Here is a 17,512-nt window from a genome sequence, read left to right on the forward strand (position 1 = left end):
TTGTTTTTTTTTCTTATTTGATAAGATAGTGTATTGTCTTTAAGACGAAATATGGAGTTAGGATTTTTCTGTTAATAACAACAGCAAATAAAATGTGCTTGCTTTTATTAATACAGGGATTTTTGTTAGTGCTGATGATTTGAGGGATTTGATTAAGATTTATTGGCATCTTAAATCAATAAATCATATATTAAAATGATAATTAAGGATATATTTGTTGACTAAAATGTTTACAAATGAAGAGGGTCTTAAGAGATTTGCTATTTGCCTCATATACGTTAACTTGATAATTCACTGCTTAATATTGCTGAAGTTAATGTGGAATTTGTGGGAAAAGTTCGTCAGATTTTTTTTGAATGATTATTGAGCAATTAATGAATTATTACTGTGGAAAGTAAGGGCTACGATACCGAACATAAGAGGTGAATTCAGGTTGATTTGATGTTTTTTTCACATTGCATTTGTCTTTGCTGTTATTACTGTCACTCGTGATATTTCCGACAGCAATTAAACGCAATAAAACCAGCCAATGAGCGTCTAACAAGAAGGGGGCTGGAGCCATGGATGCATTATATTCATTTTCTGAAACCAAACTTGTTCGTCACATCACCGTCATGTCAGAGTTGATGTATCTGCACTCATAGCTATGTGCGCTGTTACTCGCTGTTACTTTTTAAATATGATGTCTAACTGCGATGTTTGTGCAGCTCCACTATCAGAAACCTCCTGCTACTTTCCTAACACGTAAATCTCTGGAGACAGTCGTGTCACTGTGTCAATGTGTCCTCGTGTGTCTGTCGGTGCAGCAGGATTTAAACTCGTCACGTCGTTGTGTGTCACTTTGTTTACATTTGTGCGATTGTCCCATTTACCCAGAGTACACCGGGAGACACGGACAAACAGCTGCGTCAAGCTGGTCACATTGTGGCGGGAAAACGGAAATTGCAATGGTCTGCCTTCAAAATAAAAGCATAAAAAACGAGACTGAAGAAAGAAACACTTTTTCATCCTATGAACAGTTTTGAGGCTCTTGTCCTTTACTTTAATATTTTCAGTTTGGCTTCTTTATACTTCTATTTCACTATATTATTAATATAAATGGGGATCCTTTAAATAAACATATTTAAATGAACTCGACCTGAACCAACAACATTAAAATGCTACTTACACAGTAATTAAATATCCTATGTAGGGTTTCGTGGCATCTAGAAGTGAAGTTGCACATTGCATTGTCGCTTCACTTTTATTTTTAAATCTTTACGGCATAATAAATAATACAAATGCAATGCAACAGTGCAGTGTTAACATAATTATTACCAATAACAATTACACTGACCTAATTGACCGACTCACTGACCTTTACCTTTACAATTTTAGTACATTTTGCTGAGTAACTTTAGGTACTCTTTTTCCTCATATTGTGACTGTCAATGTAAAGTTGGTAAATGTTCAAAAATCCTTAAATTCCTATTAAGAAGATTAATCCGCGCAATTATGTTAGTTAACTAAACGTTTGAATGCAAACGCTGTATTTGTAATGGAGTAATTTAGTGTCGTTTTTTAATCTACCGGTTTAATTACATGTTTATATATCTGCCTATCTTTGAAAAAAAAGACGTAGCCATGACGTCTTTTATTTTGAACATTTCGACCGGTACTTCCGGCGTTGTTGCTGACGTTTGACCGTCGGACGGAGGGTGCATGTCGCAGCCAGAGTGAACCAGGAATATTCGCTAATCTTGGGAATATCAAATCCGTGGATATTTTTGGAAAAACCATGCAGAAATCTTGAAATGAGCGTGTGAGATGGTATCACTTCCGAAAGTGAGGATAACTATCACTGCCTCTTTGATGAATACGAGCAGAACGGGTCTCAGGAATCGCTGCTGCTGCATTCATAAACACTTCTTTAGGACTCACAACAACCCCTGAGCTTTGTTTTGGGGTCACGAAAAAAAAACACTACGTATTCCTGTTGTGCACTTGGGTTGACAATGGCTGAAAAGGGTCAAGTGAACATAGACCATCTCGACGGAGTTGTCAGGCTCCGAGAGGAACACGAGAAGGTAAAGCCCCGAGTTCAAACACTGAGCTGCTGGCTACTGACTAACGATAGCCAAACCACAGCCAGCTCCTGGCCACGCGGTGGACCAGTAAAGGTCTTTGAAGCACAACTAGATCCACTGAAGTGCTTTTTTTTTACATCCAGTCTAGACGTGTGTGCATTAAATGTACCAGCCCATGCGTTACATTAGTAAGTTGTGAGTTTTCCAGAAGCTTCCTCTGCCCTGCAGTCACTCACATGTTTCAAGTTCTCTCGTTAAGCAAAAGTTGCCTGCGGGTTTGTTTTTAGTTTCGTTTCCCCGCATGTCTGCGCTCATTCTGGTAGTTTCTCTTGTTTGCTGGCCTTTAGACTTTAGGGAACTGGCTCTTAACCTTTTTTTAAACTATCGACAAGCTTGCTGACGATAGGTAGGTTAGCTAGTATGCTAAGTATCCCATGTTAACGCAGCCCCTCCACCCAGATGTTCAGGCAGGAAGTCCCACATGATCTAGGTTTGTTTGTATTTAAACTGCACTCACTTTACGTCCACTATTTCATATTGGAATTATATCAGTTTTTCTCATTGTTGTGTGCAGATTGCAACCAGGTTTGTTTACATAAGCTGTATGTACCACCATATATTCAAGGATTCAAGGAGTTTTATTTGTCAATACAACACATGTAAACATGGGATGAAACGAAAATTGGTTTCCCCTATATCACAGTGCTCCTGCAGATGTCCTGACCATCTTTGAACGTGTGTTTGTCTTCCTCTCCTGCTTCCTGGAGCATTGTTCTTTTAAACTTGGACAAGATGTTTTTTGTGTTTGCATGGATCAGAAAATGTTTCTGAATCGACAATGTGCTCGTGACAATGATCACATTTGCTCTGTTTTAAATCCTCGACACAAGACTAAAGTTGCATGATTGCGATGTTCTACGTGATTCACATTGAACTGATTTGTCCTAAAAACAGGTGGTGAAAGACTGTGAAAGTCGGGTTCTGCACTGGTAAGCATTAACAATCTCCCATGCACTGTTTCAACGGTTCTTTTAGTTTGTCACTTGTTTCAAAGAGTCATCTGTCAAAAAATCTTTGTCACATAAAGCGGTGGAAATCAGCAGGTCAACACAAGTTCTACGACAGCCTTTTCCTCGGAGTGATTCCAAAGCTTCTTCTTTATGTTTGTCAATGTTTAAGCCAAGTCTTGTTCTGCACAATCTCTCTCTAACTCTTCAGCCAAAATTTATATGGCTCTCCACTTACTTGTCTCAGACTGATCCACTTCTATGAATGTAGCCAATTCAGTCCAGACACAGTTGTCATAGCTCCATGTTTAGAATTGCATAATTTATTTTCTGATAAAATAATAACCACCACGAGTTCGGCTTCCACGGTTAATCAAGCATGATTCTGTGCAATATTGATGCTTTGCATTTAGAGTGCCAACTCTGGTCAAATTCAACAAATTAGACACTCCTTAACCAATCACAGGCGTTTGTTTCCAGTGTGCCGCAATTAGCCCGTTTTATTCCTGATTCCCCGAACACAGTTGCAGTAGCAAGAAGGGGCATTTTCAGCACAAAGGGGACTTTAAAGGCCTTGTACAGCCTCACAGTGGCTTTTAGTTGTTCTGTCTGATTGTCTTTGGTCCATGTAGCAGCTCATTAGACAGTCTTCCAACTTTTTTTTGGACAATTAAGTTGTACTCTATTCCACTACATAAGACCTGTGCTCAGGCTGTAATTGGTGCAAAGCTACGGTGGTACTCGCATGACGTCAAACTCGATGTGCCACCAGACCTTTTTCCACAGCAGACATTTTGTCACACAGGTGTCACTAATAACATTAATGATGGCTCTGTTCTAGTTATGTGTCAGTGAGCCAGCATGTGCAATACCAGAACCCAGAAAATTAATTCAGCCATCATCAATTTTATTATCTATCCCTGTGTGTGACTTTATATAAAAATAAATAAATAAAAACATTTGGGACATGTAACAAAGCTAACAGGAGAGTGAGTGCACACAGAGTCCTGACAAAGAGTACTAATCAGGTGGATAAAGTGGAAACACCGGTGACTGCGTAGAGGCTTCACGGTGGTGTAACTCCATTAGAGTTCATTTTCATTGACTGCAAGCAGTGTGCTGCTATCGGGAGCAGAAGTAGTAAAGCAGTAGATTGGATCCCAGTTTTGTTAAATATGTGGAAATGAAGGCAGTTTAAGAACAAACAATACTTAAGTACATAAGATCATAAAGTAGGAAATATCTTAATTCTGAGCAAACCATCATTTCAATCAATTTTAGCAGCCTTATTGTCAATATTTGATGGCTGTACCCAGCCCCGGCACACCCACGGAGGTGATTTCACTTATTTGTCTCATTAGAGCTCGTCTCAGGATTGTGTGGGTGTGTACAAACTGCGCTTGACATCTCTCTGACTCTCCTGTTAGTTTTGCTAGGGGGGCAAATTTGCTTTTTATTGGATGACATTGAATCTAGTGACCTCATGTAATCCTCACCTGCCTTTCTAATCTAAACAGAGGACTAATTAGGCAGAATAACTGAACACATCTGTGTGGGTGTGTGAGGCCCCCGATGCAAGTAAATTAATTGGTGACTTCAAAAGAAAATGCAACTAAAAACTGTGTGTATGTTTATTCAAAGCATATACATTAACTCTTAAGTCAACAGTCTTATTAAAATAAAAACAAAACTTCCTCCTGCAGCTGTAGCTTGACATTATGGTAACAGTCACTGACTGAAAACTGCAATTTCCATAAAAGTGCTAGCTTTTCCAGCAGATCACAATAGAGTGACCAATGCAGAATTTTTTGATTGTTTTTTTTTTTATGTTGAAGCACTTTGCCTTAATTTGGCTACAACATACTTTGTGCTATGTTGCAAAGGGAATAAGCAGCAAATGAACTTCCTAGATATGTTACACTTACAGACTATACAAACTGGTGTTTTGACTTTTACAGAGGAAAGAAGGGCAAGATAGATGATTAATAATAAACTGTAACGTCCATGATAATCTGCATGGACAATGGAGCATACGTCACAGTTGTGTGGCCAGCACATGGAATAATATTCATGTTAATATATTCATTCCAATGGTTAGAATAACGTAAAGGCCTGTCCTGTCATTAACAACATTTTGCAACAACGTGAGAAAGATTTTCACAACGGTAGACAAGAAACTTGAAGACATCTGTGTGTCAGCAACACAGAACATGATCATGATCTAAGTTTTTATATCACGTATGTACATGCTCCCTCTCTTATCATGGCAGCTGCATAAATACTTACCTTCCTAAACAAAATGAACTATTCGACTGGACCCAAGCCATCACTTCCTCATTACTCTGTAGCTGTTATTTGCCTCCCATTGTTCTGCTTAACCTTCCAAAACAAAACAAACAAACTAATTTGGGGCAACAATGGCTTTCAGACAAGAGCTGTGGCTTTAAATTAATTTGTTAGTCGTTGGCCTAACATCACCGTGAATCCATGCTTTTTGCAGGAAGAAGGTGTCAGGTGACTATGAAGCCTTGAATGAACGACTTCAAACTCTTCCAGACCAACTGACTTATGACATCATGGTGAGTGCAATTCTTGTTGTGCACCACATTTATCATTTACTAGTGACTGGAGCTGGGTTGATGTCTAACTTAGCAGGAGCCGACCTTCAATATTCTCTTCTTTTCTCTGACGTTCATGTCCACACTCTGCCATTTTTTTCCATCCACTGTGCCGTAAACAGGTGCCATTCGGCCCTTTGGCCTTCATGCCGGGGAAGCTGGTGCACACCAATGAGATCACAGCGTTGCTGGGTGACAACTGGTTCGCGAAGTGCTCCGCCAAGCAGGCTCAGAAAATTGTCAACCACAGGATGAAATGTGAGTCCTCTCTCAAAAAGACGGCATTGTCATTTTAACACATTCACTCTTACACTGCTCTTCATCATCCAGCAGAGGGTGTTGCTGCATCAAGCGTAGACGGCTCGTCTGAGCACTGAAGAATCACCGGAGTGACAAATTTCCTTTTTAGCTGAGCCGTGATTTACCACTAGATTTTTAGATGCCTGCAGAGTTTGGTCTATTTAAGGGGTATGTGTAGTGAACTGTTGCTGCGTCTAATGACTGTGCTGAGATGCTGGAGCATGCACGATTTTCATGACACACACAGGGTACTTTATTTCACATGTGGTTAAAAGCGCTGCAAGCTGCAAGGCACTTTTTTTTTTTTCTTTTTTTTTTTTTGCAACACTCATTCGCTGCCGTCTTGAGATTGCTCTCCTGTGGTGAAAACAAGTCCTTTAAATGCAACATTTATCATTTGATCAAGGGAAAGAACCCTTTTTTTTTGAAGAAAATAAAATGTGTTTATTCTGACGTGCCTTTGTATGAAGCCATACTTTCAAATTGTTTGCCCTGCTGCTCATTCTAGGTCTGAAAATCTCATATCGAGTCAAATGGGCCCAAGTAACGATCTCTGATGTGAACATTATTAGAGTGTTTAGTGAAGCAGAAATGTGCTGCCACAGTCCATCCGCAACCGTCTGCCCGCCCCTCCATTCCTCCTCCTCCCCCCCTCTCTCCCTCTATCTCCTGACCCTGCCCACCCCGCTATTACAGAGCTAAGTGCTGTAATACAAACATAGCTAGCTGAAATGTGTCAGACAGCGGCTGAGTTGTCAGGCCTTCTGTGTTTGACCTTTCTTCACTTCCAGTTGATGCACCGACTGGAGGGGCTCCCAATCGCCATGGAAACAAGGGCCCTCTGCTGCTATTAGTAAAAGGGCTTAATTGTTGTCAAGATTTAATGATCCGGAGTAGTATTCAGGGCAGAAGATATTATGAACTGTTTGTGTCATCATTTTTCAATTTTTTCCCCCCAACTTGTTCAGGATTTTAACTCTTTAGTGGCTTGTTGTCATCGTTCTATTAAACCTTTTGCTTAAATCTCTGTTAGCCTGCAGCCAGTTTTTGCACACACTCCTCAGTGTGCCTCCAACTCTCTGAATGCACGTTTTGGTGATGATACGTCTTGTTTTTTTTGCAGATGTAAAGAGCGAACTAGAAGATCTGACAAAGACGATGAAAAACTTTGAAGCCAGAGTTGGGTTTGCGAAGAATTTGGAAACCATGACAGCCGTACGTTGCATCACTACAAGTTGTCTCACAGATAAAACGTTGTGTAAAACAAATTGGGGAAATATATTGACTTTGTTTCTCTTTTAGAATAAAAGTGACTATGTTGACATTAGGGAAGAGGCTGGGAACAATGACACTGCTGTCTCCAAAGGTATCATTTTCAGCTTTTCTTCGGCCCTCATTTTACTTTTACTATTTTTGCTGATGAGAAGGGCATTCTTTAATTCAACACACAACTCAGTGACATTTAAACTGAGAAAAGTTCTTGTCTGCTTTAACAGGAAAACAAAGAATAGCCCACAAACCAAATTCAAAGCCCAAGTTGGATGCCGTGTTGGATTTAAGAGAGGATGAGGAGAATGAAGGAGAGGGCAGAGATGAAGAAAGCAGAAAAGGCATCCTGACAGAGGAGGAGTTGTGGGCTCGATTAGACGAGCTTGAGAAACTTGAGGAGCTACAAGATGAGCAGGATAGGTAATTAACACACTCACTGTGTTTTCTTAGTTGCCTTAATCGTTTCGGATGTTCTAACCACTCAAACAATTAAAACATTTTTTCTCCAGATTATCTGATAATGCAGACATGAACGGTGAGGACACATCATCCCTTTCCTCAGAAGAAGAGAAGGATGGAGACGCTGCAACTCCAGTAAACGGGCTGAGTCTGAAGCCCAGCTGGACTTCCGTGCCTCACAGTAAAGCGTCAACCAGCATAGACAGGAAAGAGGAAGAAGACGATGAGGAAGAGGAAGGCAGCTCTTTGCCCACCATTTTTTTCTCTCATACAGTTGAACCTAAGAAGGTCAGAGTGATAAATAACCAGACTTAACTTTTATGCATTTAAAAGTTATGCATATGTTAACATTCTCTTCACCCCCGTCTCTGAATTTGGCTTCAGGTGAGGATAAACACAGGAAAAAACACCACATTGAAGTTCAGCGAGAGGAAAGAGCAGAAGGAACACTCGAAGAGGAAAAAGAAAAACGGCCACAATAATGGACACTCCCATCACGAACTTCACAAAATCACAACGCCAGCAGACATATACAGGTAAAAACAACACAGTAAAATTAAATCATTGAAACATCACAATATTCCACAAAAAAACTTTCTAGGATGGCCAGGTATTATGAGGTCTGTTGTGGTCGTCAGGTTGTTTGTGGACGTGAAGAACGGGGAACTCATCCCCAGGAAGTCCATCCTGAAGTCACGCAGCCGAGAGAACAGTGTGTGCAGCGACACGAGCGAGAGCAGCGCTGCAGACTTCGAAGAGCGTCGGATGATCGGACGCAGCTTCAGCCATGACGAAGCGACGCACAGCGACACCAGTGACGGCATTACGGAAGAGGACAGTCCCACAGCGATCCCACTGCACCCCGCCAACAGGTTTGAGGTAAACAACACATGGTTGTCTTTTAGTTTTCGTTTTACCTCCTCAACAGATCTCAGTCACGTTTCGCTGTATAGTCTTTAGTCACGATTGCAGTGTGAAGGAATCTGCAATATACCTATATTATGAAACGGCTTATGAAAATTACACCGTTGCACCTCAGATCCCTTAATGAGAACATAACAAAACTCCCACAGCAGCCTCTTTAAGTTAATACGGGAGCTGTGGTTGAATGATCGTTAAATGTCAGTCACAAGAGGCAATATGAATGCGGCATTAAAACAGGATAAGCTCTTTTGTAGATTAAACCTTTTAACATAAGTTTAGTTTCAGTGATGTAAAAGTCAGTCACAAAATACCTCTCTTAGTCTCTCTCCCTCTCTTTTCCTCTCTTCTGCAGGCTTTTTCAGGTACAGTGGTAGAAAAGGACCCGATGCCTTCAGCTGTCCCTCATCTGACCATCGTTCCACCAGCTCTGCCGACCATACTGGAGAGGAAACAGGAGGAGGTGGCGCCTGACGCCCCCCCGCCCGAGCAAGCCCCGAAAAGGGTGTCGAAGTTTAAAGCTGCCAGGTTGCAGCAGAAGTGACTGTTATCGAGCAGATAACTAATACGGTCTTGTTTTTTCTTTTGTTGTTTTTTTAAGCCTTTGTTTTCTGACTAAACTGATGAACTGGACAAAACCACACACCATCCTCTCTTTTAATCTCTTTTCTTCTTCTTTCACTTTTAACCATACACGGTTTCTGTCATTGAGTACGACTGTTCAGCGAGAAAAAGCACAGTAGCAACATTTAAAAAATCAGCTTTATGTGTAACAAACGTTTTTAACAGTCAACCTGGTGAAAGCTTATCTTCTCCCACAGTATAAATGGCACTTAACAATTGTCCGTCTTCCTGTGGGGCCTCTTTAAACAGATTGCTGTCTGCCACAAGCTTACCTGTCTTCTGCTTTTCTGTTGAGCCATGCTGTTGCCAGTTTAGGTAAGACTCTAGGCTTTGTCATTTGCGATGAGTTGCCTTGTTTTGTTTTGTTTTTTCAAGTATTGATTATTAAACCGATCAGGTGCCCGCTAGCTTCTCTTGACGTACCTAATGAATGTATGTATTTCTTTGTGACAAGCTTTATGTAAAGATAAAAAAAGAATATTGATGATAGCTAAAAGGAAAATAAAAGATTTTGGCTACTAGTCTTGTTTCTTCTTTCTTCTTAAAAGACAATATCTTGTTCTGTATTGTTTCATTTATCTTCCACAAAAGGGCAGATGTTCTGTATTTTAGTCAGAAACAGTTTGGAAAGACTCTCTCAAATTGTTACTACACTGCATAGTAATGATGTGTAATAGTAACACGTTTGTCCCTGATACATGGTGTAAATTGTCTTTAAACTGCTATTACTACTCGACACAGGCTGAGCTAATATGCTTTTTTATGAATCATTGGTACTCTTGGAACTTGGAATTTCCTGTTGTGCATTAAAATTTGAAGAGCTGAGTAAAGCACCATCTCTGCTTATTGGAGCCAAACTTTGTATCGAGCAATAACATTTCATCTTGGCTGTAAAGCAAACTGAACACAAAACGCCTTGTCCAGTTAGTAAGTTCAATCAAACACCAGCTGTAATGAGAGAGAAGGGATTTTCAAGGCAACAGCTCGGACAACAAATCACGTTTTAGCATGAGTCCAAAAACCAAATTTAACTGTTAAGGGCCAGGAAGGAAGTCTGATTTAGAAGGCTACAGTTCGTGGTTGCTGGCGGTGAGCTCAGGAAAAGCATAAGATATAAAACGTACATAAAACTGCTGCATGATTCATTGTGTGGATAATGGGGAAATACCATGACATCCCTGACTGAGGTGAAAAACGTAAAGGTTTGAGCTCTTGGGTGACATAGTTTTGAAATGATACATGGATTTTTAAAAATGGGAGAAGTGTTATGGGCAGTGGTGGAAAGAAGTAGTACCAGTACAATACTATACAAATACTATACTATACTATAAAACTGACCCCCATTGGGTCAATACATACCCAGTACCAATGGGTGGAAATCCACCCAAAAGGAAGAGTTGTTTTGATCCAGTGTCCCAATAGTAAACAAAAAATAAAAAGACGAAGCACAAAATAGGTGCAGGGTAGCAAAGCAGACAAACTATCATGTTGCCCCGGTGTGCAGGTTGATTTTTATTATCAGTCACCAAAAATTAACATGTAACAAAAAAAAAAGTTAGGGTGCTGCTCATCACATAGCACGCAAAAAAACAAAACCAAAACCAGCCAATTCTCTCCCATTCTCAACGCCTATATACTCTGACAGGACGCGTCTCCAGGTCAAGCTGGAGAGTCAACATGTTTAACAATAAAAAAACACAATTTTCCTGATTTACTTGTACCAACAAAGTCACATTATATTCTGCAATACATAAACAAAAATACAGTACATTTGAAAATGATGAAATACAATGATGTGTACAACATGCATTATTCAGCTTAATTAAGTGAGATTTACTTCACATATTCAATTATTCATAGATTCCATAAAAGGGGACCTGTTGAAAAAGACTCAGACAGGTGATGTCTTCTCTACATTATATCATGTTTTTACCATATTACCATATAAGACCAAAACCAAGGACCTGTTGCTGTATACACGTCCTTTATGCTGTTTTTCTTTCTTCATTTCTACACTTTTGATGATGTCTAAGAATTTCTCAGAGAGGACTGTGTTTGGACTGTATCCAATGATATGAAGTAAGAATGGTAGGAAGGTAAGGAGGGTAAAAATATATTAGATATTTCAAGCATTCATAAGCATCATAACAGATGCATTTACCAACTGAACCACTGAGATTATATAATTTGATCTAGTATCCCAATAGTAATAACCTCAACACTGTGTGGTATTAGGTAAAGTTGTGCATATTGACTTACACAAATTCCTGCTTCGGTAGCAAGCAAGTAGCAAACTTGCATCAATGTGTGAGACACTGATTTTTTGTAAGGGATCATACACCAAAAGGGTTTAAAAGTCAGTGGTCTAATCTTTATATATTATATTATATGTTTTTCATGTAAAAAAAAAATTTAAAAAGTAATTGTAGCAGTGAAATATAAAGTACTGTATTTTCCTCTAAAATCTAGCAGAGGAGCAGTAGAAAGTAGGAGAAATAGAAATACTTCAGCAAATAAGTGTTTAAGTGTTTAATGCTGGTATGATTATGATGACTTAATTCAATCTAATAGATGTAAAACACAAATCTAATGTTAAGAAAGACGTTTTTAAATATCCCCTCAAAGTCGACATTAGTGTTTTTTATTTATTTATGTATTTATATAATGCTTAGTTTAATTAATGATTCTTTTTTTCTGACCTGGTTTGCTCTGTGTTCTGTGAATGTTTGGAGTTACTTAAAATAATCACTTAAAACCCAGATTAATATGTTTAGAACCAGATGAAGACATTTGTGTCTTCTTTAACAGTGAATATGAAAAGACCATCACTCTGGACTGAGCTGCATTGTTTGATGTAGTTTAGATTTTTTTTAGTGGGGCAACTCATACACAACCCTGTACGTCATCTCCCCCCACAAGCAGCTTTAATTAAAGCTGCGGCTTGTGAGTTGAAAGGCTATCACTCCCCTTTTAGTTAAATGGTGGGAGTGCAGGTCTCTGATAAGAAGCTTTTAAACAGGTCCTGAGGTGACTCTGCCCTCCACCCCCCCTCCCCTTCATCAGGATTATTTCTCCAATATGAAAATCCAGGTAGCATGAGACAGATTAGGCAATGCTTAACACGCTAGCGTTGTGTTGGTGAGACACGGATCAATGGACTTATGTAGGTTAAGCTGTGAAGGTATATGCTGGAACATAGTAGAACTACATTACAAAGAAATCTAGCATACAAACTATGTAACACACTCGAGATCTACATTTCAAGGATTAAGAGGGATTTTAAGAGTTGTGTGATGAAGGATTCAAGTAGGTATTGTTTTCCAGACAGGTGCTCGGGCCTGAGAGGAGGAGAGGAAGAGTTGCACTTAGCTCCAAATGTCAGAGGAATGGATTAAACAGCAGCCGGCATATCTGCCTCACTGCTATTTGAACATAAGATATTAGAGATTCAGCCACAAAGTGTCTCGTACCTACATCATTTACACTCACGGCCTATAAGGGGAACTGCTTTTCCGTTCCTCGCTTATTCCACTAATGAACCTCAGGTGAAAATCACAGGAGAGAAACAAATGTTCAGGTGATCCACGGTGATGTCACAGCTCCGCAGTTTCATGACACTTTGATCATCACACTGCTGTTTCCATCCTCAGAGTAACTCACAGTTCAGCTCAGACTACTTCATAATGTCACTATGATTTTAGGTTTTTAGCTCTGCTTTGCGTTTGGTGTGTCTGTCTGTTTGGTGGAAGAATAAAAATTCACTCATCAAAAGATCACTTAGATGTGTGGACAACAACTATATAACATAATCATCATTACAGCTGAAATAATCAGACCATAGACAAAAAAATGAATCTGCAATTTTTTTAAATTTTATTTGTTGATAATTACCTAATCCTTACAGTCAAATATGTCAAATGCTGTCTGATTTTTAGCTTCTTAGATATGAGGATTAGCTGCTTTTTTCCACTATTTTATGACCAAACAATTAACTGATTAATTGGGAAAATTATAAAAATAACCATTAGTTTCAACTTAAATCATTATAATACTACCTTTAAAAAATAGGTTGGCTGCTTAATAGAAAATAAAGCCTTACAAAAAACACCTGCTTCTACATTGTAATGGTAACCACAGCAAACCTTCACCACAACACCAAAACCAAGGACCTGTTGCTGTGTAGGCGTCCTTTGTGTGTGTGTGTGTGTGTGTGTGTGTGTGTGTGTTTTCCTTTCATTTTAATACTTTTGATGATGTCTTCTCATAGAGGGCTATGTTTGGAATGCATTCACTGATTTCATAAGCATCCTTAATAGAGACATTTACCAACTAAATTGCTAAATCACCGAGATTAAATCATTATTTCTTCCCCTATCATGTCAACAAACAGTTGGGGTAGGTAAAGAAAGAGACATAAGGGTGAGCACAACACACAGGATCAGCCTGTTTACTAATATGCATATTTATATAAAGAACGAGCACGACATTGTTCCAGGCGAATCCACTATCCTTCCACAGAACTTTTCAAAGAATATAAAAGTACTTGTCTTGCAGGTAATCACCTTACTAAATTTGACATGCATAATACCACATGATACTTCCAAATGCAAGCATCCTCAGGAGAAGGATTGATGAGGTCTGCGTCCTGAGCACGGCAGTGCACATTTTACGCACGGTGCCAGTCTGTTACACTTACACACCAGCGGCCAGATGAGGGAGACATACGGCTTCGGGACATGTCGAAGTATCCCGAGTAATTTTTATAAGATTTCATTACCTCTTTCTTCATCTGGAAATACTACAGTGCAAAGCGTACTGACGCCTTCGTCTGGCGAGCCCGCTCAAGAGGTTTTTGAAGTGTTTGTTTGTTTGTTTAATAAGGAAGCGGCAGTTCCGAGAGGAAATCTGGGTCCTACTGTGCGCGCTGGGTGCCTGTGATAAAGCGTGTGAAGCGTACAGTCCGTCAGTCAGCAGTCAGTCATCCAGTTCAACATCACTCTCCTGCTGAACTCCTGCTGTCACCTCGTGTCTTCCCTCTGCGCGTCTCCACCAACAACAAACTGGACAGGTAAGAGAAATCACTGCCTCTCCTCGAAGATTTTACTCGAGTCATTTTGGGAGAAGTGAGTGAGTTTTAAGTTTCTGACGAGTCGGATTCTGATAGACGTGTGTTTCCCACAGCTGCCACTGTTGGCTTTTTTTTTTTTTTTTTTTTTTTTTTGGAGGAGGAGGGGGTGAAAAAGAAAGTAATGGCGAGGGCTAAAATGCGAGGGATTCAATTCGAAATGTTACTGTAAAAAAAGAGAGAGAGAGGGATGTAGAGAACAGCAAGTGTGTGTGTGTGTTTCCTGGGTGTTTATTTGTGCATACATTGTGTGTACAGCACCATGAATGTGTTCCATACAACCTTCTATCATATCATATTTTAATAAGCCATAAGGTCTTTAATTCCACATATATGTCATTACAATAAAAAAAAATACAAAGTACCACTAGGCTTCATGTAAAATCTGATCAAATTAAGTTGTGTGGTTGTGGCTGAGAATAATGATGCAAAGTGTCTGTGCATCACAGTCTAGCCTGAGCATCCTAAAATTATTTTTATTATTATATTTTGAAGTTGCACCTTTTACAGATATACCATTTTTTGAGTGGCTATGCTTTACATATTGTTTTTTTTTTTTTTTTACTGTCACCTGTACAGAGTGGCACAGCTACTTTCAAAGCCACCCTCACCCTCTGCCCCCCCCCGCCCCCTTCCTCCTGTTTCCAAATGCTCTCCTTTGAAGCGATGATGCCCCATCTGTCATATGTGAGCAAAGAGAGACCATGCTCTGCTCTTCTCAATTACTGAATTCTCCTCATGCCAGCTCCGGTGGGACAGGAGGAGGAGCAGGTGGGTGGCAGTCAGTGCGATCAATCAACATGAAATATTCAGCTTTGAATATACACATCATTTACTGCTGCTGCTGCTGTCCTTGTTAGAAACACCCCAAAAAGAGTTGGGGTGTTTGTCTGAAGCCTTTTTTTCTTTTTTCTTTTGTAACTGGGACCATGTGCGCGCTGTGGCACAGTTCTTGGTGAAAAATTAGGGTCTGTGTGTATGTTCAGTATGTTCAGGTGACACAATCTTTGTCTAGAATGTGAGAGGCTTTGTGGAGACTGGAGGGGTATTTGAAATGATTATCATCATAACTGAGAGGAAATTAGAGGGAGGGTGAGTGAGTGGATGAAACTGTATTAAATGTAGCGCTACAGCCGCTTTCTCATTATGCTGCAGTAGATTCATACAGCTTACATGACAAAGCTCCGCTTGGCAACTTTCTCCCCTGATAGAGGCACTTGTTTGAACACCAGGCACATGATTTGAATATCTGTAATCCATGCTGAAATCAACAGGCCAGATGAACTTTTTGGCACCCTCTCACCCAACACATTGAGTAGGATTTTCTCTCCCCCCCAACAAAAAAATGCCTAAGCTAACCTAGACTTAGGCTTAAAATCACTTGAAAGGAAAAAAGAAAAAGGCAAAAGTTATTTGATTTGTCTTTCCCATGCTGAGAAAATCCTAGAACTGTGAAATCTTATCAGAGACAAAGTCGAAAACCTTTCCAATCATTCAAACTCTTCAGGAAACTTTTAATCTCCTAAGTGTCTGCCTTGTGATAATAATATCTCTGTGATGTTGCCTGGTGAAATTTGCCCGAGTACCATGGCCCTAAGTATTTGAGCTATGAGGCAATACAGTGAAAAGCATAGCCCTCTCATATGAGAACACAACAGTGAATAATTAATAACCTTGCTCCCAATTCCAGGAAAACAATAGCATATTGTAGGAACACTGCACTAATTTAACTAGAGGAAGAAGAAAAAAAAAACAGTCGACAACTTCGACAAAATCTGGAATACACCGCCATTGTTATAAACCATGTCTGCATGAGTTTTGGTCTAGTTATTCTAGCCAATGCAGCTTTTGCACGCTTCGTATACTGCTGTGTTGTATGTGTATATACTGTAGTGTTGCATGCCGCATGATATTGTAGTGTAATGTTGTTTGCCTTTGAGATTAATCAGAACCCATTAAATACCCCTCTCTCACCTGCTGGCAGTATGTGAGGTGGAAGTGCACATGCAGGAAGCTATTTTCCACAGGCCTCCTCTCTTGGCTGTCAGCTCCCATTAAGGGGGAAGGTGTCATATCTGTAACACAGCTGAGTGCAGATGGCAGAGTGGAGGGGATGGCTCACCGATTTAAACAATGATTAATGAACAGAGATGGAAAACAAATTACATTGGACTATTGGAGGCAGGGAATTGTTTTTATGAAAATGTTAATTGTGTCTGCCAGGCTGATACCAGGAGTGGGGGAAGGGTGGAGTGAGGGCAAGGCAGCGAGGCAACCAAGGGGCTACTGATAGGACGTCTACTACTCCCCTGGCTCAGATTATTGGCGTGTCTCAGCATGCAATGTTTAGTACCGTACCTTGGCTTTAAGACCTCTAATGTGCCATAACTTTCAAGGTTTGGCTTTTTATGATGAACCCCATGAAGAATTGTCGCCCACCACTGCACCAATTAGCGTTATCTCTAATAATAAGTGGTTGTAAGTGACGAGAGAAGGCGCCCTGTTCTAGTTGTAATTATTGCAGGCGGGTGCAGCTGCACTACTTAGGGAGATGATGATAATTATTTTTCTTTTTTTTTTTTTTCATTGCGGGTTGATTATTTAAGAGCATCATACACTCATCAGAGTAATCAGGAGAGAGTGATTAGTGAAAATCCACGAGGCTAACAGCTGCCACATTAAACACTTGCCTCTGTTGCCAACACACGGAGTCAGAGCCCTTCCACAGGACAGAGACGAACGAAAGCACTTCACCTTCAACTCCAGGACCACATGTGTTTGTTAGAAAGTCAAGGCTCAGGGCACGCCGAGAATCAGAGTAAACAGAGCGCCCCATGAAAAGGCATGTTGTTGTGCACCAAGGTCAATCTTCAATGCCTCAATTCACAAGTACAGGAGCAACTCGGAAAGGGGAGTCAAAGTTTGATACGGCATTTTTGGAAGTGTGGGAAATAGAGACAGTTGCTACACAGTGACCTTGCACTCCTCCTGAATCGTCTCCTATTTGAAGCAAGATAATGTTAAATATTTGAGTGAAAGAGCGCTTTGTGATAGAGGTTGTGATCTAACACTCAATCTGATACACAATCCAAAAAAAAAAACAGTCTCAATTATAGATGTGTG

At 40.0% G+C, this 17,512-nt stretch overlaps 1 protein-coding gene across 1 annotated transcript; it reads left to right on the forward strand.

Annotated features, from left to right (window-relative positions):
- The first annotated feature begins 1,667 nt into the window (after positions 1–1,667).
- Positions 1,668–9,785, forward strand: uri1 (URI1 prefoldin like chaperone). The gene is made up of 11 exons (XM_010736888.3): positions 1,668–2,066; positions 3,021–3,055; positions 5,574–5,652; positions 5,814–5,949; positions 7,115–7,206; positions 7,294–7,357; positions 7,488–7,680; positions 7,770–8,007; positions 8,104–8,255; positions 8,358–8,598; positions 8,996–9,785. The coding sequence occupies exons 1-11, from the start codon at positions 1,995–1,997 to the stop codon at positions 9,182–9,184; spliced, it is 1,491 nt and encodes a 496-aa protein (XP_010735190.2). The 5' UTR covers positions 1,668–1,994; the 3' UTR covers positions 9,185–9,785.
- Positions 9,786–17,512: the final 7,727 nt, after the last annotated feature.

Source organism: Larimichthys crocea, chromosome XXI (assembly GCF_000972845.2).
Source record: "Larimichthys crocea isolate SSNF chromosome XXI, L_crocea_2.0, whole genome shotgun sequence".
In the NCBI taxonomy this organism is placed as follows: Eukaryota; Metazoa; Chordata; class Actinopteri; family Sciaenidae; genus Larimichthys; species Larimichthys crocea.

Excerpts from the sequence above, each read along its gene's own strand:
- uri1 (XM_010736888.3), top strand. The coding sequence starts at position 1,995 with ATGGCTGAAAAGGGTCAAGTGAACATAGACCATCTCGACGGAGTTGTC. Across the intron at positions 8,256-8,357 it reads ACGCCAGCAGACATATACAG|GTTGTTTGTGGACGTGAAGA; the intron begins GTAAAAACAACA and ends TGTGGTCGTCAG. Across the intron at positions 8,599-8,995 it reads ACCCCGCCAACAGGTTTGAG|GCTTTTTCAGGTACAGTGGT; the intron begins GTAAACAACACA and ends TCTCTTCTGCAG.